Here is a 21,082-nt window from a genome sequence, read left to right as displayed (position 1 = left end):
GGAGAAAAAAGACCTAGTGGATCTAAATTGATTTATAGCTTTAAGAGGATTTGCTTACAAATAAAAAATGGGAAATATTACATAAACATTAATTATCATAGACATGGCATATTTTATATTGCAATTTTTCTTGATGAATTATCAGTATTGTCCTAATCAATGACAACCATTTGAAGAACGTTTGGTGGGAGAGTTTCGGCTTTTTTCATTTATTTATTTATTTTGCACATTCTTTGTGACAACAAAGAAAGGTATGCACAGACAAAGCCTTGGAAAATTGATTTATTGTATTATTTTCCACTTTTGTGGAATTAGAGATTTAGAAGAAGATACACAGAGGAAAAAAAATTAACTTGTTGACTTCCATCAGACTGTGGAGTGTGGTTTTCAAAGGTTTATTAAATATCAATCAATTTACATTCCTGGAGAACTCACAAGATGTATATACACCAGTCATTAAAAGATGTTTCTCTCCCACCAGCTTTTAATATACCTATAGGTGCAAACCTGAGCAATACTTTTAAGTCATTTTTGTTTTACCCATGCCCCTTACCTAATATTTAAATGTTGATAGTAAATTGGTGTCTATTGACACCAAACCAAAAAGAATGTGTAAAATGTTTTACATCTTCATCCTTGAAAGCTGGTGGTATTTGAAATGCAATTTAAGGGGTTGAGATAATGGCAATGCAAGTCAATAAAAGTAATAGTTCTGTCTATCAATGTTCCATTTAGTGTCAGGAAAAAAAAAATGGGCCAATTCAATACTTAGATTTTGCCATAATGCACATGAAACTGTTCGTCAAGTGTTGCTCTATTACTTTTTATTTAAAGTTTAGATAAATATCTGATGTAGTTGGATTTCTAAGTAAAGCATATCAATACTAATATAATATCTCAACAATATTCCTATCATATGTAGTATTTTGGCCTTCTGTCCCAAATAGTATTTTAGAAAATTAACAATAGGCACCTTCTCTCTTCAACTGGCAAGTTTACAGATATTTATGCTTCAGCATATTTGTCAACCAGTACTATTTAGGGTCTCCATCAAAGTTACCTTGCCTGCTACCATCCTGCATTTTCATAATCCTTGGGAGATTCCTTTAGAAAATGCTTGTTATCACCTGGTTTCCGCCGGAGAGTCCTTAGTTGACTTCTACTTGGGCTCCAAGCTTAAAGAGGAGGTAGGCACAGTGGGGAAATTCATTAAAATGAAGTCTGCATGTGTTGAGTTATTTTTTTTTAATGAATATTGCAATAAGAAATTTCAGTGAATGATAGGATTCTGGAATAGTTAATGTTTGCAAGGATTATTAGATTTGGTGGGGATAGAGGTAGTAAGGGGGAGTAGTAGGGATTAATATAGCCTGGACTCTTTAATTGAGCCATCAGACAAAGGGAAGTGAAATATCAGTAAATGATGCTGTCCTTGTTTGGGTCACTACTACACAAAGAGCAATATGTGGAGGATGAGGTTGTGGCTCAGCAGTAGAGCGCTTGCCTAGCACTGGTTCTATCCTCAGCACCACATAAAAATAAATAAATAAAATAAAGCTATTGTGCCCAACTACAACTAAAAAATAAATATTTAGGGGAAAAAAAAAACAAAGAGCAGTTTGGATGTCTTTGGCCCCTCCCCAACTGATTGTGAGCACCAAATCCGAGTTGCCAGAGGCTGGTAGTTCAAAGAGTCTGTGCACCCTTTTGGGCTCATTTGCTTATCTGTAGGGAACATTCCAGCAGCGCCTGGAGCAATCCTAATCTCCTGTCACAAATGGCTGCAGTCTCCTTAGCTGCCCAAGGGGTGAGTGGCCACCAGATTCTCCTGTGCAGCCAGACCTAGCTCAGGTCGCATGCCACTGATGGTGCAGCTGGACGCCCAGGGCTGCTTGGGACAGCTGACAGGTTCAGAGGCAGGTCTCTCACACTTGCATAGAGCCCTGTCTGGATTCACTAGGCAGCCCTAGGAGGCCGCCTATAGGGGCCGCAGGTGGTGAGCAAATGTCATCAGGGGAATATTTCTGCCAGAAATCAAAAGGGCATGCAGTTCTCACCTGTCAAACTATATCCCTCCATGTTTTCACATTATTATCAGTGAATGAGAAACTGGGGGCAGGAGAGATTCAGGTGAAATAACAGGCCAAGGTCAAATAATATATACAGGGACAGAAAGCTAGTGATTGAAACATCAAACTTGTATTCACAGTGGTCATCTGAGTGGATTGGTCTTCTGATATCCAATCCACAGCACATACCTTGGAATCCCTTTCAGTCTTATGCAGAGGTTTTCATGCCAAATTTTCCATACAGTTGATTGCTCTGTGATAATAGTCACCAGGCTCATCTAGGAAATGCATGAGCTGAGAAGTAGATTAATGGATAGATTTGCTAATCCTTAATAATTTCCTTACTTAAAAAAATGACTCAGGGACAAAGAAATAGAGGGGCATCCGGAGAGAGAAATAGGCTGTGATTTCAGCTGTGAGCTGTAATGAAACGGGGAGTCAATGAGGCAGAGAGGAGTAGGGGGTTGTTCCAGATGTCAGCAGCAGCACAGAAAGACTTTTCGCCTCTCCTGAAAGGGTAAACCGATGGGCTCAGCATCAAAGGGCCTGGAAAAGAGCAGAAAAGATGGAAGGGTGCCTCGTGCAGCTTTAAAAGAGGTTAAAAAAATGCTGTAGAATGAACAAGAGATGCTCAAATCCCAGTCTTTCTAAATGTGCTCTTTCTCAGCTCCTATCTTCTCCCTGTGTCTAACTCTCCAGCCTCATGCCTGGGCTGATAAGAATGCACTCTGTCCAGGAAATAAGCTATGTGTTGACTTTTGTCCCTGCTTTCCCCATTGCCTTCCTTTATCTTGTTTTGCCTGCACTGGTGATGAGAGACTATCACATCCCCAGGCATCAGACAGGTGTCCAGCAAGTGGCAGATACCTTTTAATTAGATGCTATTTCCATAATTGTTCATCTTCCAAAATTTTTGTTGCTAAGCAAAGCAGACTTATTGATAGGCTTTTTATGAGACATGATGAGGAGACACAATTCTAATGAAAATTTTATAATTATATTTTAAATAATAGCCTCAGGAGTATATGGATATCAACCCATTTAGAGAATTTTAGAGAAATCCAGAAGTTAATTAGTTAAGCCTCTGCTAATGGACTAATCAGTCCCTTGAATACATCTTTATGTATCTTGTTAACAAGAAAGTGATGTTGACTGCATCCAGCTTGATTTTAAATCTCAACTACGAGAGAGCTCTGTTGTTTATAATCAAATATTCAGACAGAGAAGAATTGACAAGAATGAGCTTTGTCCGTGCCATCTTTCTATGCTCATCACCTTTTGAATCCAGGGCAAATCACTCAGCAGTGTGTTCCATTTTCTCATTTTTGCCCTGTCTTTTGTAATCATCAGCCATTTGTCACTGATATTATTATGAATGTTGGCATGCCTGGCAGATGTCATGGTATGACTGATTCTCAGAACTCAACAAAATAGGACTTTCAGCAGCATGAATGAGAATAAGAACACCCCGTCTCTGACTTGCTTTGGGTTGCAATGACATTTTTGTTTGCAAATATGTTAAAAGCATGGTAGGACAATATTTAGTGTTCACAAGGCAAACCACATCTATTGTTTTTTATAGGGCATGATTAAAGGAAATTTTTTAGAGTGTGTTTTAAAAAATACTAAAATCCAAAGTGGCCTCTGTGGTTAGAGGCAGTGTCCTTTGTGTGCATGTATATGTGTGTGTTTGTGAGCACATATACGTGTGGGCATCCTGGGTCTCTGAATGTGCATTTCCTGTTACTAAAATATCTTTCAAGGTTCTTTAGTCAGAAAAATCACAAACTTGAGAAGTCTTTATTTTCATTGGATGCCATCTTGATTCTGCTATTCCATTTTACTCAGGGCACCCCAGATACTTCAATCAACTTTCCACTGGATTGGATATAGTCGGATTAGCAGCAGACTGGCTGACATCAACAGCTAACACTAACATGTAAGTAGATAAATATGGTTTTGTGTAATCCAGGATAATTATTAGTGAGAGTCCATCATCTTAACTCTTATGTGAAAATCTCCTTTTATTAGGTAGCCTCTAAAATAGTGATACCAACTTCAGAAGTATGAGTGTTTTCACTCTTGCTTAATAAAAAGTCTAATATATCTTGATGCAAACTATACATGTATTTTAAAATACAGAAGGGGCTTATTTTGTTGTTGGGGATTTGTAATTACATACAGTGTGAAAGAGAAATGAGACCAGATGTTATATTTTACATAGTATGATTCTGCACTGTTCTTCATTCAATATGATAAACCACCCTTCTACATCATGCTAGTAATTAAAGTTCTTAACATTGGGGCTACAGAAAAATGAGCAAACCTTTTGGAATAACTTTTAAAAATAATTTTCTCTCCACTTAATGTTATAATCATAATATTTTGTGAATGTAATATTTGAAGAGGGAAATCATTCTGTAGATATTGTAATGGTGAATTATTTCTTTGAGATACACACATAAAATGTGGCCATTTCTACATTTCAGGTTCACCTATGAGATTGCCCCAGTATTTGTGCTATTGGAATATGTCACACTAAAGAAAATGAGAGAAATAATTGGCTGGCCAGGGGGCTCTGGCGATGGGATATTTTCTCCTGGTATATGATATTCCACCTTTTCTTTGTGTTTTTTTTTCTCCTGATATGCCTTGTTATAAACCTAAGAAATTAAATATCTGGTTCATATTTCTGATTAGGTTACATAGGATATGTGTTGATCAAAAGAAGGAAATATGGCTGAATGCACAGGACCATTGAACCTGCCTACATGCTAACTACACGTGTTTTAATATTAGTTACTTATGTTCAAAAGAAGCATAAGCAGAGATTATATTACCCAGTACTTCTCCCCATAATCCTACATTCAAGATGTATGGATAATATGCAACAAAGAAATAAAGATTCTAATAAGGGAATTCACTCTTTGATGCTCTTCTCAGAGTTAGTGAAATAGAAAGGGTAGCCTCATTCAATAATACCTTCACTGTTCGAGGGTGCATAACAAGGCAGATCTATTCAGTAGAGCATATGTACTGCTGTAGTCTTTGAAATAACTAGGAGGGAAGCTGATTTACATTAATTTCAAGGGGGGCAGACAGTGCCTAGTGAGATCATTTCTTAGAGCTAAAAAAAGGGGGATGATGATTTCTTCAAGAGGGTTCTCATTCCCTTTCTTCATTATCATGCCATTCAGTCTTTTCCATCTTGCTTTTTATAACCAGCCACTGCATTCTAAGCTCCAATGTTTACACCTCTCCCAGCCCAGAGAACCAACCTGAAATAAGAAGCTGTGCCCTTGGTTCACAAGTGTGACCTTGGTTGGATACAGAAAAGAAATAGAAAGGCAGTGGGAAGACAGAGTTACTGACCCAGGGAAAAGAAACCTGGTGTGCAGAGTATCACCTAATAGGTGACAGGGTTGGAGGGCATCAGTAGGCTGAGACAGCAGAGGGGAAGAAGCTGAAGCCATGGTGTCCGACATAGCAAAGGCCAAGTCCTGATCTCCCTTCAGCAAATCTGCAAAGGCAAGTGGAAGATGAGAGAGAAGGGGGGAGGGGAAGAAAGAAAAAAGGAAAAGAAGAAATGACGGATAAGCAACAGTGGCCTCCCCCAGGCCCAGGCTTAAATTAAACATGTTTGCCTGCAAGTTCAGATCTGCTATTTTATGTTTTTAAGTATATAGCACATTTTTTTTTTCAGGTGCTAAAGGAAAATGTGTTAGTTAAATGGAAAGGAAAATTAGCCTTTTTTTTTTTTTTTCTGAAAAATGTCATTGAATACCAGCTGTGATGAATTTTAAGCTGACTTTTGTTTTATAGGGAGTTTAGTAATTTTCCTTTGGTACTAAGTTTTTACCTTTGCCATCATTGCCTGAAATTGATGCTGAAGGCATTTTTCATGGGGAACTCAGTAGGATTAGGAGATCAACATCATTTCTACCTTGATTTCTCCTTCCCTTACATGTTTGGTTGTAAGACTGAGCTGTCCTTGAGAGCATCCTCATCTCCATTTTAATAGCTCCAAGTAGTCGGGAAAGAATAACTGCACCTGTTGACCCTGAAAATTTGACTGACTAATTTGACAGAGGGCCAGGCCTAATTAACCTGGTAGGTCATAGAACCTGCATGCCCCAGAAAACATACCCAAAGAAAGACTTCTCTTTGACAGTTACACTAGGCTAAGTATGGACTTAGGACTCACCCTTCCATCCTCATGAATAGTGGGGAATTATTAGGAAAAACTGAAGCTTGATCATATAGTTTCTTCCCTGAAGACTAAAGACCCATATTGTTCTCACTCCAAGATGGAAGTCATAGAGGTCATGCTATAGTGTACCGTGGATATTCCACAGTTGAAGGGGCAGGGTCAACAGAAAAAACAATAGACAAAACATGTTTTTCCTTCTTACAAGACATCACAGAAGAGAGGCAGTTCATAGCATCCTTTTGCTAATGGATGCTTTACTAAGTAGCATCTAGCCTTGTTCCTGGCGTTCAAAGCATCTTATGATTTAAGCAGTAGGGATAGAGAAAATCACCCATTCCTATGTGGCTGTGATCTAAAAGTCCCATTCCTTGGACTAAATGTAAAAAGTTAGGTCTGTGAACTTGCATACAGAACTCAGCTCAGGTGATTTTACACCCCCAACCTATAATACCCAGAGGCTCAGGACTCCTAGAAGAAACATGCTTATGTGATCTCTTTGTGAACCAGAGAGAACTGGAGTACTCCTTGCTGCTCAGTAGGTTGTGAAGGAAAGAACTAAGTGGGGGAAAAGAAAGCTTTGCTTAGCTACAATTTTTCCTATCATAGGAGATAAGAGTATATAGAGTTTGTGCATCTGTCTCCTGCCTATTTTGCACACAAGGCTCTATATCCACTCAGGGCTGCAAAGCCTGTAGCTTGAGGATGACTGAGCTACAAAAAGGAGTGGGAATAAAAGCAAGGACATTTCTTGGATAACTGCAGTGTGAAGATCACCTTCTTCATCTACATATTCCCCTTTCTCTTCTCCCTCTCTTCCTCCCCAAGACTCTTTGAGAAGAATGACTAGCAACAGCAGTTCTCAATTGGGAGGCTCCCCACCCCCCGCCAAGGAACACTTGGCATTGTCTGTAGGCATATTTGGTTGTCATAACTGAGGATGAGATGCCGCTGGCACGTGGTGGACAGAGGCCAGGACGATGCTAAATAACCTATATTCCCCAGGACAACCTCATCACAAAGAATTTTGTAGCACAAAATATCAGCAAGTTCCAGGATTCAGAAACCATGAGATAGACTGAAAATTTCTTTGACAGCTGGCCTCTCTGTCCAGCATCCTACAGTTAGCCTTTTAGACAGGGTTATCTGCTCAGTGCAGGTCTGACCCGGATTCTGCTTGTCCTGTGTCTCTGGGGTCCCAGACCTGCCCTCGTTCTGACTGGTAGGAAGCCAGGATTTGGGTGATGACTGCTCCGTCCCAGGTGGCCTGTCTGGGTCAGAGCCCAGGGCTGGTGAGACAAAGGTCACAGCCCTGCATGGGCCATTAACCTGGCATGGAGCCATCCTGCTCCTCAGCCACCAGGAGAAAAGGCAACTCAAAGCATTCACATCATGGCTGGGCCTGGGGGTGTCTCCCTTTGGGTGGGGGGGGCACTACCCTCACTCTTCCTGACAGTCTCATGCCTCATGCCAGCAAATTCATTTGCATTCATAACAATCTGTCTATTTCCTGAATGGCAAAACTTCGAAGCTTCCCCACATCCCTGGGGAAAGCTCACTTTTCTTTGCCTGTCAATTGAAATCCTACTTATAAGATAACAAACCTCGTCTTGTGAAATTCCTGACAGTCTTAGAACAACATAAGAAAGTAGTTCTATATGGGCTTAACCTTTCTTAGTTGTGTATTTTCCTATAATTATGAAATGAGACTTTGTTAACTAATACTATTATATTTCTACATTGTCTTTAAGAGTAAAGAACTGTTTCGAGACGTGAATACATGACTACGATACAGACTTGGATGTTTATCCTGAATTCTCTGAGAAATCAATTTAAAGTCCACATTGTTAAAAGCAGCTTATTTGTCTCAAACATAAGTGGCTATGAATTCACTGGGACCACTGATGCTGTGTTCTATGTAATAAAAAACATCCACAGTGCCCTCTTGATACCATCTTTTCTGATTAGGTGCTCAGTCAGCTGATCTTATAAATATTGTACCATCATGGCACTTTGAGCCATTTAACTTTTTTAAAACTATCTTTTTAGTTGAAAATGGACATAATATCTTTATTTTTATTTATTTTATTTTTATGTGGTGCTGAGGATTGAACCCAGGGCCTCACGCATGCGAGGCAAGCGCTCTACCACTGAGCTACAACCCCAGCCCGAGCCATTTAACTTTAATCTTTTACTGACTTGACCAAGGATTTTGGTGCAACAAAGAAATAGCATAGAGGTCCATCATATCTGACCTTTGGGGAAGGTCTGACTCAGCATGAACTGAAATGAAAAGCAATAACTATTCTCAGGCCAAATGTGCCTTTTATGAACCCTCTTGTTAGAGCCTTTGAGTCTGAGGATTCAGTTCAAAGGACAAGCAATAAGGTTCTCTCCTACATCCAAGGAGGACAGTGAAAATAAGGGATGTTGTTTGAGCGTGAAGTGTTGATGGTAATGAATAGAAAAAGTCACTGTGTCTTGCTGTGCCCTGTAGGTGGCGCCATATCTAACATGTATGCCATGCTGATTGCTCGCTTTAAGATGTTCCCAGAAGTCAAGGAGAAAGGAATGGCTGCTGTCCCCAGGCTCATTGCCTTCACATCGGAGCATGTATGTGTTTCTATTCTTTCCAAGTTGAAGGTTATATTCCATAAAAACCTCAGTTGAAGGAATCACAGTTGAAAATGCATGAATCCCAGAGGTTCTCTTTCTGGAAGATACTTCTTGGGAGAGAATGACGGGGAGCAAACAGCTGAGTGGTACAATAGAGTGTCCTCCTTATCTCTAAAATTCAAGAAAAATGTGAAGATACAGCAGAATGTTTTTACCTCTGGTTCCCATCCTTCGCTTCTCTGTAATGATGTTGTGTGTTGGGGAAAGGGGAAAAGGAGAGAAGGTAGAGTGACTGTGAACACTTTGGATCATCATCTGTGCTGTGCTCTTATAATTAAAACTCCACAGAACCCTATTGACACCTCTTTCCGTCAGCTGATTGGATAGATAGTCTACCGTCATGGTACCTTGAGCCATTTAATGTTAGTCTTTGGTTGACTTGACCAGAGGTTTTATTATCATGAAAAAAAAATAGTATAGAGGTCTGTCATTTCTTATCTTTGGACCAGCTCCTTCTCAACCAAGCACAGGCTCCTGCCTATCACCTGGATGCTGGCCAGGCAGAGGCCAAGAACTCTGGTCTTCCTTGTGGAATGCTGTGGCATTGAACTTCACAGTCTTTCCATGGCCTACAAAGAGTTCATGCCATTCTTCCTACATCCACCTTAGCAATGAAAAACGTGGCCTGATCTGGTCACATATCTGATCACATAGCCTGTCAACCATCCAAACCCATCCTTCCCTCCCCCCCCCTACCTCTCTCTGCCTCCCTCTCTTTCTTCCTCCTCTTCTGCCTCCTCTCTCTCTCTCTCTCTCTCTCTCTCTCTCTCTCTCATGCCAGGGTCAAGCAGAAAGCAAGTTGCCAGCCACACTACAGCTGTTCCCCAACCCTCCTGCCACAAAGACCCTGCAGTCAACTAGAGCTTCATTCCTTGACAGGTGTCAGATAAGCATTAGCTGCCAAGCAATTCATCAAACTGTCCCTTAATGACCTCTGCCTCAAAGTACTGCAGGGTCTGCAAAACAACTGCCTCAAGAAAGGCCCCAAAGCCCTCTAATATCTGGAGAAATGGGAGAGAGGGAGGACAGAGAGAGGTCGGTAAGAAGACTAAGGACTTCTGCAAGGAGATGTTGGTGAGGAGAAGCTGGGAGCCATAACAGCTTCTCTGTAATGATGTTGTGTGTCCGGGGAAGGGGAGGAGGGGTCTCAGATCTATTTCAGACTGTTTCTTCTTTCTATTGCAAGTGGGGTGTGTGTCTGTGTGTTCATATCGGGGAAACAAAAGGAAAGTACAGACTGGTAGCCAGTGGATACAGTTCACTACCATCTCAGTCGCTATGGAATTAATGATTGTTTAATTAGTTCCATGATTAATAATTGTTAACAATGAAACTAATGATTGTTTGTTAACAAACTTTCTTGATCGTCTTGTTTTCAGTTACATTGGGAGTTTTGTTAATTTTTTAATATACCCTTCTTCAACTCATTAGGGGTCCAATTTAGAAAAAAACCACAGCCTGGAATTAGCTAGCATTTTTCCTTTCTATGGCTGCTGAGTCAAATCATCACAAATCTAGTGGCTTAAAACAACACAAATTCATTATCTTATAATTATGGAGGTCAGAAATCTAAAATGGGAAAAGCAGGGCTGTGTTCCTTCTGGAGGGCCTCAGGGAGAATCTAGTTCCTTGCCTGGTCTAGCCTCCAGAGGCTGCCTACATTTCCTGATCCATGGCCCTTCCTCCAGCTTCCAATCCAGCAGTATATCATCTCTAATTTCAATGTCTCTCTCCCTCCCACCCCCTACTCCTTTCATTACTATATCTCTTTCTCTGGCTTTGCCTCTCCTGCCTCTCCCTTTCATATACAAAGACCCTTATGATTACATTGGACACATCCCAATATCTTCAGCCTACCTGCATCTACAAAGTCCCTTTTGCCATGTAAGGAAACATATGCACAGGTTTCAGGGATGAGGATGTGGATGCCTTTGGAGGTAGAGGAATCCATTGCTCAGCCAACCACACCTAGTATGACATCAGGAGATAACTTTCATCTCTAAGCTTCTTTAAGAGTTAGAAAAAAGTATCATGACATAATTTTTATTCTCAATTACTATGTCCTTGAAATGGATCTAGACCCCCAAAATAAATATCATTATATTTTCAGCTTTTAAAAGTCCCAATGATCTTATATCAAGCATCTTTTTGTTTTCTAAGCTATTCCAAGCCAAGAGGTGATTGGTCTAGCAATAAGCTGCCTTGGGTTCTCTACCAGGTGTCCCTGATTTCTTCATGAGTTTTTCAGCTTCACACTTGATGTAAATTGACTTAGCCCCTTCCAGAAAGCTCAGTCTATATAGTCTGAAAATCATTTTGCTCCACTTTCTTCTCTAGATATTGTAAACATGGGGTCTACTCCTTCATTCCTAAAAGAAAGAAAATTTGAGTATACAACCAACATTTGATTCTTCACCCTCCTTCCTGTACCTCTATCCACACATATAATTATGAACAATTACTGGAATTATGAACCTTTCCTAAAATCCAATATAGGCTTATTTTATTTTATTTTATTCATTTGTGTTGCTGGGGTTCAACTCAAGTCCTTATGCATGCTAACCAAGTTCTCTATCACTGAGCTACGGCCCCCCTAGGCTTATCATTTTTAACAGATAAACTATTTTCCTAATGTAAAATACCTTATATCTGATTACTATTTCACAGTCTCCAAATACTTCCAATATTATAAACTTGTTTGATTCTCCTAACCTTATGGGACAGGTATTGTTACGAGCATTTTTAAATTGAAGAAGCTGAAGTTAGCCGGGTAGGTGGATCCAGAATTAAATGGGATTTCTCAATTCCCAGACCATTGAAGCCCATGCCCCGACTACTGCTGTAAAAACTAAACTCAAAGATCAGAGTTTCATATACAACAGTCTCATCAGTTGACCTTGATCACTAATCAAATTTCCTCCATGATCTTTTTTCTTAATGTGAAGGTTATTATTTTTATTCCTTCTCCCTACCAAAAGAAATCATCCTCTTTATCTCCTAGGCCTGGACTGTGGGGGGAGGGGCACTTTCAGAGCTCATCTGAAGCGCTTCCATGTCACCTTGAACACTAACCCATACGTTCTGGACAAATGAGTGCTTACCAGTGAGTCCTTTCCTTAAAGTGCTAGGTTCAGAAGTCACACGATTGCAATCTCTAGTTCCTTTGGGCTCTATATCTCAGGCTTTTATGTTCAATTAATTATTTAGCATAGCTCCTTCTGGCTTCAGGCCAAAGGCACATATTCCTTTGGCCTTTTCCAATTTTACAATAATTTTATTTCCACCTGTCCCAGAAATAGCTCTCTGTAGGCCTGGTGGAGGAGGGTACCGGAAGGGGAAGGGCTGCTATGTTAATCCAGGGAGGACATGGGAGGCCAGTGGATGAGGAAGGGTTGCTGCAGGTATCTTTCTTCCTGTTCTTTGAGAGGCTTCCAGAACCCAAGACTTTTGGAAAATCATAGGAGAGCCTTAGAAAACATGTCCTTGCCTCAGTGCCAGAGATATAAAAAACTCTACATAAATATTAGGTACCTTTAAAAAATGACCTTGTTTTATAGATCCAAGCAACCAAGCCTCAGAGATGGAGACTGCTTTGCTCCAGGTTTCACAGTCAGTCCAGGGCAGAATCAGACCTACAGCCTCAATTTCCCACTCATCCAACCCAACTACCGGGCTGGATGATCAAATGCCTCCTATAGCTGGCTGCTCTAAATTCACTGGTAGCATCTTGTCCCAAATTCCATTATCTCCATGTTGGTTATTCTAGCACTAATATAATTTCTTGATCTATTGAAGCAGGTCAAGTAACTGATTTTTTTTTCTATTCTGGGCACTGAATTTATAACTTGGCATGCTTAGAACCATAGAGATGGAAATGATGTTGACAGACTCTGTATCTACTGCACCCAACTTCAGGAAGGGAAGAGTCATCTCTTTTCTAAGTGACACTTTACTCTCTCTCAGTCACACCACATCAGGGCTACCTACCTCTTTTCTGGCCACCAATTTCGACTAGAACTTCACCTAGCTGATAAGGAGGGCAAGGTGTTAAATTTTTCTGTTTGTTAAGATCCACTGTTTTCTTATAAAAATTGAATAGAACTAACTTAAATAATATAGCCAATAAGACTATTAGGAGAAGTAAATAAATTATTAAGTTGAAATAAGAGCTCATATTTAGCCCAAGACTAAGAAGTCCTAAGACTACTTTCCTCCAAATTACAGAACCACAAAATCTCCCAACTGGAAGAGGTCTTAAAGATCATTTGATCCTACCCTCATCCTTTGCTGGAATTTCCCTGATTCTTCAACAATAGAAAGGCTTGGCAAAAATTAAGCTGAGAAGTTCTAAGTCTTTTCTTGAAAGTAGGTTTAGAGGGAAGTTAAGTTCCCAGCTCAACAATTCACATCTATAGCTCTAAATCCTTTGAAAGCCTAAACCATGAGCATGATTCCACATTCCTCTATTTGCTCATGTGACATAATCTCTTCCAGAGATAGCTTTCATGAAACAGTATATTATCATCTAGGAAAAATGTTCTTTATAATCATAACAGACAATAGGATTTCTTAGGCAAATCACCATAACTAACTCACTCCAGTCTTCACACACCAAACATAGCTCATGTCTACATCTCGCAGAACTGGTCATCAGTATTTTACCCTCGTCCCTCCTGGCCTCGGGCCTCTTCCATGGAGAATTCTCGCAGGTGTTTCAGAAAGATGGTTTTCACATATGACTGAGGGGGTATCAATTCCAATGGTAGATCTCAAAAGCAACAACAAAACACAAAGGCATAAAAAAAAAAAAGTGACCCAGGAAGCTTTTAAAAAAAAACAACTCACACAATAAAATGTAATTCTCTCCATTAGGCAAAAACTTAGCCTGACAGAATGAACGACAAGTGAAAATGTGAGCTAAGTTCAACACACCGCTCTGCCTTGGCACACCTTCTCACTTCAGAACGCCCATTGCTCCCATGCTCCATCTAGTTCCATCAAACCACACTCTCAGAAAAGAACCTGAAAGCCATGCTGAGGTGTAAATGATTAGGAACCAAGTGTTGCCTCTCCTGGTGGCATGTCCATTACAATGGATGACAAAGGACTGTGCAGTGAGACATTTTCCTGGTTCCTTTCTTCACCCATTCAGTGCTGCTCTGACTCAGGCACTGTGGAGACATCAATGAACAACACAGAACTAGTGCCTGGCCTTGGGGAACATGTGTTGTCCTGGGGAAAAGAGGAAAGAGAGAGGGTCTGGAGGGGACAGTCACCTTTCTCAGTGCCCCCAAGATCACACCAGGTGACTGATTGACTCCTCCTTGCTCCAAGTTCAGGTTAAAAGTGACAAATAGACTTATATTTCTTTAGGTTAGTAGATTAAAGTCCATGAGCTTTGGAGTTGACCAGAAATGGTGACAAGCCCTTCTCTGCCACCTCCCAGGGCATGAATGTGGAATAGTGACTTCATTTCCTCCATTTTTTTTTTTTGGTACTGGAGATTAAACTTGAACTCAGGGGCACTCAACCACTGAGCCACATCCCCAGCCCAATTTTTTTGTATTTTTATTAGAGACAGGCTCTCACTGAGTTGCTTAGCCCCTCACTGTTGCTGAGTCTGGCTTTGAATTCGAGATCCTCCTATGTCAGCCTTCCGAGCTGTTGGGATTACAGGCGTGCACCACCGTGCCTGGCAATTTCTTCCTTGTTTGTAAGGTGGGAGTGATGATTCCTAGCTACATAGTTTTGGGGAGGATGAAGTGCAATGATCATATATGCACGGTGCCCAGCATAGTGAGCACTCCATAGAAAGTAGCCAACATTGTTGTTATAACCAGCCACTCACTGATGTCCCACAAGGAGAAAGAACTGAGCCCATCCAGGTACCAAACTGGAGGCAACAGAGAAAGCAGAGAGCCAGGGACATGTCAGATTATTTCCTTAAATTATGTCCCCAAATACCAGAGCAATACTCAGATTGAGAGAGTTTAGATTCTCTATTGTTACTTGTAGAATTTTGAGATTCCCTATGTACTCTATATGACATATATGTATATATATTATTTTTTATTTGTTCTAATTAGTTATACATGACAGTAGAATGCATTTTGACATATTGCACACAGATGGAGCACAACTTTCTCTGGCTGAATATAGTGCAGAGTCACACCAATAGTATAATCATATATGTATATCATACATGTGTATATAGGATAATGATATCTCTCATTCTACTGTCCTTCCCATCCCCACAGCCCCTCCCTTCACTCCCCTCTGCACAATATATTTTAAGAAATAAAGTGAATTGTTTATTTTAAGAAATAAAATCAATTTTGTTTGAAGGTTTCAAAATTCCATTCAGACTAACTAGTAAAACCTGAGGATTTTTGTCACATCAGGTAGGAAGATGGATGCCAAGAAGGGATACACCCTTGTGATCACCCATTGAGTGCTGGGTGATCCATAGGCACCTCACGTACGATATCTACATTTCCCATAACAATTCTGCTGAGAGAAGAATTTGTCATTGTTGCTCAGCAAACAGTAGCTCAGAATCAGAAATTAATTTGTCTAAATAGAACCAGATGCCAAAATCAGGTCACTTTGCCTCATGTTACCTCTTTCCATCAGGTATTTTCATTCACTCTTCTCAGAATCCCCAGATCAAGGAAATGAATTGTTCATTGAGTGCTTCAAATTCCAAAATGTATGCTCAGTACTAATGTTTGCATTTATGATCAAATATCATCCTTGCATCTATTTCTTTGTTAAAGAGGTTTCCAAACCAGTGTGAAGAGTACACATCATTTCTTTCTTTTAATACATATTTTAATACATCTCACAATTGACTACAATTGACTGACCTTAAATGAATAATTAGAATTGGGTATAAATAGTAAGGGAGCAGCTTCACAGAAATGCCTTTTGAGTCACACAGACTTTCCAAACATATAGCTGAGTGATCTCCTCCTCTCCAATAAAGATAATTAGAAATCAATAAGGTGGTCTCAAGGAGTCCAGGCTTCTTTGTTAATCAGATGCCTTGGAAATCAGAATCTCTTTTAGGCCAGTTGATGATCAGGAATAAGAGATGAAGATTCCATTTCCCTCCAATCTTAGGAGGTCTAGGAGGCAAACCAATGGGTATGTGGGAGGGGCATGAAAAGGGAGGAGGACGAGGGGAATACTCTTGGTACAGCAGTCACTGAGCAGGAAAGGCATTCCAAGGCTTGGGGAAGGGCCAGAGAAGCAGATCAGCTCATTCATAGTTTGAGCTTCAAGATCTACTGTTGGAGATCACTCACCTCTGCTCATTGTTCCTCCACGCTCCAGGGGAGGAGTACTGTACAAAAGGATCAAGCCCAAGGACAATGGATAGAGTGAAGGTAGAACACTTGATGGAATACTATAAGAGTTAGGAGCTGATTCCCAGACTGGTGGGTCCATTCTTGAACATTATTTGAAGTCTCTGAGATGACTCTTACTTCACCCCACACAGCTGGTCTAGGTAGAAAGACCCATAGCTGCCTGCTGCTTAGGAAGGACCCCATCTTAAGTCTTCTTGGGTGAGTACCAAGAGAGAGTTTTCCAGAAAATTGAATAGCAAGTACAAAGGCAAGAACAAGTGATACAAGCTCATCGAAGACCAGGATGGCCAGAACCACCAGGTAGGGAGAGCAAACTGAGAGGCAGTGCTTAAAAAGGGGGTTAGGTGGATACTGAATACTGTCTTAATTGTCGTCATGTACTCCCAGCCTAGCAGAAGCTGCACCTGAAGCCTTGTGATCTGCTAGGCAGTGAAACCTGAGTCTCAGTTAAATACTTGGATGACTAATAATGGCTTGAAAGCATTAATGAAGCTTTTCATCTTCTCATCTGAACTCTAATGGAGGAAGAGAAACTGACATGCAAAGATTCTGAGCTGGTTTGTCTCAGAGCTTTCTATCATTCAGCTTACTCTCCCATCATTCCCAAAGGGAGGTAAGATGCACTGTCCCCATTGAGAGTAAAGGAGCTCATGTTGCACCTACTGGTCATAGGGCTGAATGGAATGGCTGAGGTGGGCCCCTCCTCCAGCCTGAGGCACTATTGTTCTCTTTCATATTCTCTCTCTCTCTCTCTCTCTCTCTCTCTCTCTCTCTCACACACACACACACACACACACACACACATACACACACACTGGTACTAAAGCTGGAACCCAGGGTACTTTACCACTGAGCTATATCCCCAGCCGTTTTTATTTTTTATTTATTTATTTTTAAATTTTGAGACAGGGGTTTGTTAAATTGCTGAGGCTGTCCTCAAACTTGTGATCCTCCTGCCTCAGCCTCCCAAGTTGCTGGGATTACAGGTGTGCACCACGGCACCCAGATATAAGAGTCTTGATGGTTGTCTAGTTACGGACAAATTTGTCCGTCTTCCCAGTTTTGTTCAGATGCAACTCAGAGCAATTTATTCTCCAGCCCCACACTGGCACAGCCCTTCAGATTTGAAAGTCACCTATACCACATGCCTCTAATGCCCTCTGCTCTTGATGAAGTATCCTCTCAGTTCTCTTTAGACACCTGTTTCCCAGGCTCCTCGGCTTTTTGGTAGTTGGTTTTGGGATGCTTTTCTCCTCTGGTTCATCTGCATATGGTTCCATTAAACTTGGTGCCAAGGATTTAAAGATTCCCTGTGTGTCGTCCCACCGGCATGGAGAGACATGCCATTTAAGCTGTCTTCACCGTTTCTTCTTCATTAAGTAGTGTCTCCCCAACCCAGTCAAACTCCCTCCTCTCCATGGGACACCATTTAGCTATTTCTCTACTCCCTTTTCTGGAAAATATAAACAGACTCAATGTTTGGTACCTAATTTTCTTTTTCATGCCTCATCTCACCTTTGTTCCCCATCTTTAAGCGCTCTATTTGGGCATGTGCTTTTCGGTAAATCGGTGGCATTTGGTACAGTGATCAATTATGCTGGCTAATTGCTCCTCATTTAAGAATCCCTATTCTTTCTCACTAAAGACCAGAAAGGAATTGGTCCTCTCATTGACCAGGTGCGCCAAATCTCTTAGCCCCACTGTGACATTTTGCAGTTTAGTGCTCAAGTGCTCATTTAGTGAGGGGCATAATTTGAGGAGCTTGTGTTTGCTCAGGGGGGCAGCTGGCTCCTCTGTTCTGGACCCTTCTGTTTTCCTCTGCACTCCTTCTCTGTGGGGCCAACCAACCTCTGCTAAATACAAAAGAGAAAGCATTGTTTTTTTTTTGGTGGGGGAGTCATTCATCTTTACAAACTCTGCTCCAATTAAGCTTTTGTCTTTCTCCTATTTCCTAGGTATCTTGGTAACAATCACTCTGAGGTTGTAAAATGAGTCTAATGGCCCTTTCTGGTTATTTCTAGCTACACTGGGCTTTTAAAACTCTTCCCTTCAGACTGTCTCCTTTATGGGTTGATGTTATTTGCTGCTGTTGTAAATGCGATTCCTTCTGGCTTATTGAAATACCCCCTAAAAATATGTGTGTTAAGGACTCTTGTGCTGCATATTTAAGAATTCCAATGAGTCAAAAGTGGGCATTTGAAGAAGAGAACAAACATACACTCTTTGGGACCATCACTTAAAATTCCAGTCATCAGCCCTTTGGAGATGTAAATTGCGGAAGCAGCTCTCTTCTCTCCTTTGGACAGCTTAATGATCTGTAGTTAATGGTAAGAGGCTGATGGGCAGATGCAGTCCAGCTGGGCTTAGGTTAGCCTTTCCAGCTATCCAAATGGCACAGTGATTACAGCCATTGAGACACGAAATCCTAATCCAGAGTCAGCAACCCAAAGTGCAAAGATTGGGCGGTTGGGTGTCAGTGTGGCCTGTTCTCCACACAAAACAGTTATCCTGCCCCAACCAGTAACTGATGTCACCTTCCTGAGTCTGCCCCAGACTAGTAGTTGCCTGAACAAAGAGCCCCTCTGAGAACTCGGGGATGAAGAGTACTGGATTTAGGACTAACTTCTCCTCTTATCTGAGTGCACAAAGTTTTACTGAATGAACTAGGGGAAAAACTGAGTGTGATCTCTTGGTAGCCAAAAAGGTCTGAGGGCTATGCAATACATAATAGCGCCTAGAGGCAGCTGGTATGTAGTTATACCTTTTATGTAAAATTGGCTTGGCATTTATGTGTCCTGGGGTATCAGATCCAGTTACAATTGCCAGCATCTTTTCATCTTTCCCTAAGATAAATAAATAAGTGGATTCAACAACAACAAACAATACCATTGAAAAGTGGACAAAGGAGCCAGCTGGGCCTGGTGGTGCATGCCTGTAATCCCAATGGCTCTGGAGGCTGAGGCAGGAGGATGGCGAGTTCAAAGCCAGCCACAGCAAAAGAGAGGCACTAAGCAACTCAGTGAGACCATGTCTCTAAAGAAAACACAAAATAGGCCTGGGGGTGTGGCTCAGTGGTCCAAGGGCCCCTGAGTTTAATCTCCAGTACAAAAAAAAAAAAAAAAAAGTGGGCAGAGGACTTGAGGACTTGAATAGACATTTCTCCAAAGGAAATGTACAGACAGCCAATAGGCATATGAAAAGATGTTCAACATCCCTCATTAGGAAAAATGCAAATCAAAGTCACCATGAGTGACTGCCTCACATTCAGTAGGATAACTATTATCAAAAAATAGAAAATCACCAGACACTGTAGCATATTCCTATAGTTCGGCTACTCTGGAGTCTGACGCAGAGCCCAAGGAGTTTGAGATCCACCTTTGCAACACAGCAAGATCCTGCCTCAATAAAATAAAACAAAAAGAAATGACAAATGTTGGTGAGGATGTGGGAATATGGGAGCCTTTGTGTGTTGCTGGTAGAAATGTAAAAGGGTGTAGTAGTTGTGAAATGTAGCACTGTAGTTCTTCAAAAAATTAAAAACAGAATGGTCCAGCAGTTCTACTTCTGGGTATCCACTCAAAACAATTGAAAGCAGAGTCTCAAAGAAATATTTGTGTGCCCATGTTTTTAACAGCATTATTCACAAAAGCCAGAATATGGGAGTAACCCAACTGCCTAGAAATGGATGAATGTTTAATAAAATATGGTATACACACATGTGTAATATTATTCAGTCTTAAAAAAAGGACATTCTGGCACATGCTACTGCACTGATGGACCTTTACAACATTATGCTAGGTGAAATAAACCAATCAAAAAAAGTCAAATATTGATTGATTTGACTTATATGAGGTATCTAGAGTAGTCAAATTCACACAGACAGAATATAGAATGATAGTTGCCAGGATTTGGGACGAGAGAAAGAGAAATGGTTGTTTGGTGAGCACAGTTTTAGTTTTCCAAGATGGAAAGAGTTCTGGGGATGGACAATCTGAAAAGACTTAAGGCCACTGGAATGGCATAACTAAAAAGTGGCTAAGATGAATTATACTCCATTATATATGATGGATCAAAGTGCATTCTACTGTTTGTAGAACTAATTAAAACAAATTTAATTTTTTTAAAAAAATGGCTAAGATGATATTTAAGTTATATATATTTAAGTTATGCCTGTTTCACCACCAAATTTTCAAAGGGAGCAAGTGAAGGATGCCACCTTTTCTTAGCAGCTCAGGTTTTGGAGAAATGAAAGGACATAAGAAAAAGATTTTTAAAACCATCAGTGGGAATGGTTCTTGGCCTTGTATGAAACTAATTACAAATATACTTTTTTTTTTACAGAGTCATTTTTCTCTCAAGAAGGGAGCTGCAGCCTTAGGAATTGGAACAGACAGCGTGATTCTGATTAAATGTGATGAGAGGTGAGCATGAATCTGCAACCCTTGTAGGTTGGCAATTTGCAAATCCACACAAATACCCCTTGGTGTGCACACGGGTGATGACTACCAGGCAGGAAAACTGCTGTCACCCAGCCGCTGACCTTCACTGTTTCTTTTCACATGGGCTCCTGCTTGGAGTCCACAGATGCTGTGCCTCCCTACCACGAAATCTTTCACAGCTCTTGACTGAATCAAAAACTTAGGTAAATCAATCAAAATATTCTTTACCAAGATGGTGCAGAAGGACATTTATCACCTGGGTGTTTTAGTGACAACTGGCAATTGGAACACTGATGTATAAGGGATCATCACTTGAGGCAC

The 21,082-nt window shown here is 40.7% G+C and overlaps 1 protein-coding gene across 1 annotated transcript in view; it reads left to right on the top strand.

Annotated features, from left to right (window-relative positions):
- Positions 1–21,082, top strand: part of Gad2 (glutamate decarboxylase 2) — a 77,791-nt gene that overhangs the window by 3,318 nt on the left and 53,391 nt on the right. The window contains exons 5-8 of the mRNA XM_027953098.2: positions 3,918–4,008; positions 4,559–4,671; positions 8,774–8,889; positions 20,664–20,743. Coding sequence (XP_027808899.1) covers positions 3,918–4,008; positions 4,559–4,671; positions 8,774–8,889; positions 20,664–20,743 — 400 coding nt within the window. The remainder of the gene's footprint in view (positions 1–3,917; positions 4,009–4,558; positions 4,672–8,773; positions 8,890–20,663; positions 20,744–21,082) is intronic.

Source organism: Marmota flaviventris, chromosome 12 (genome assembly GCF_047511675.1).
Source record: "Marmota flaviventris isolate mMarFla1 chromosome 12, mMarFla1.hap1, whole genome shotgun sequence".
Lineage (NCBI taxonomy): Eukaryota > Metazoa > Chordata > Mammalia > Rodentia > Sciuridae > Marmota > Marmota flaviventris.
Note: the sequence above shows the minus strand (reverse complement) of the source record. Positions and strands in the feature narration are given on the sequence as shown.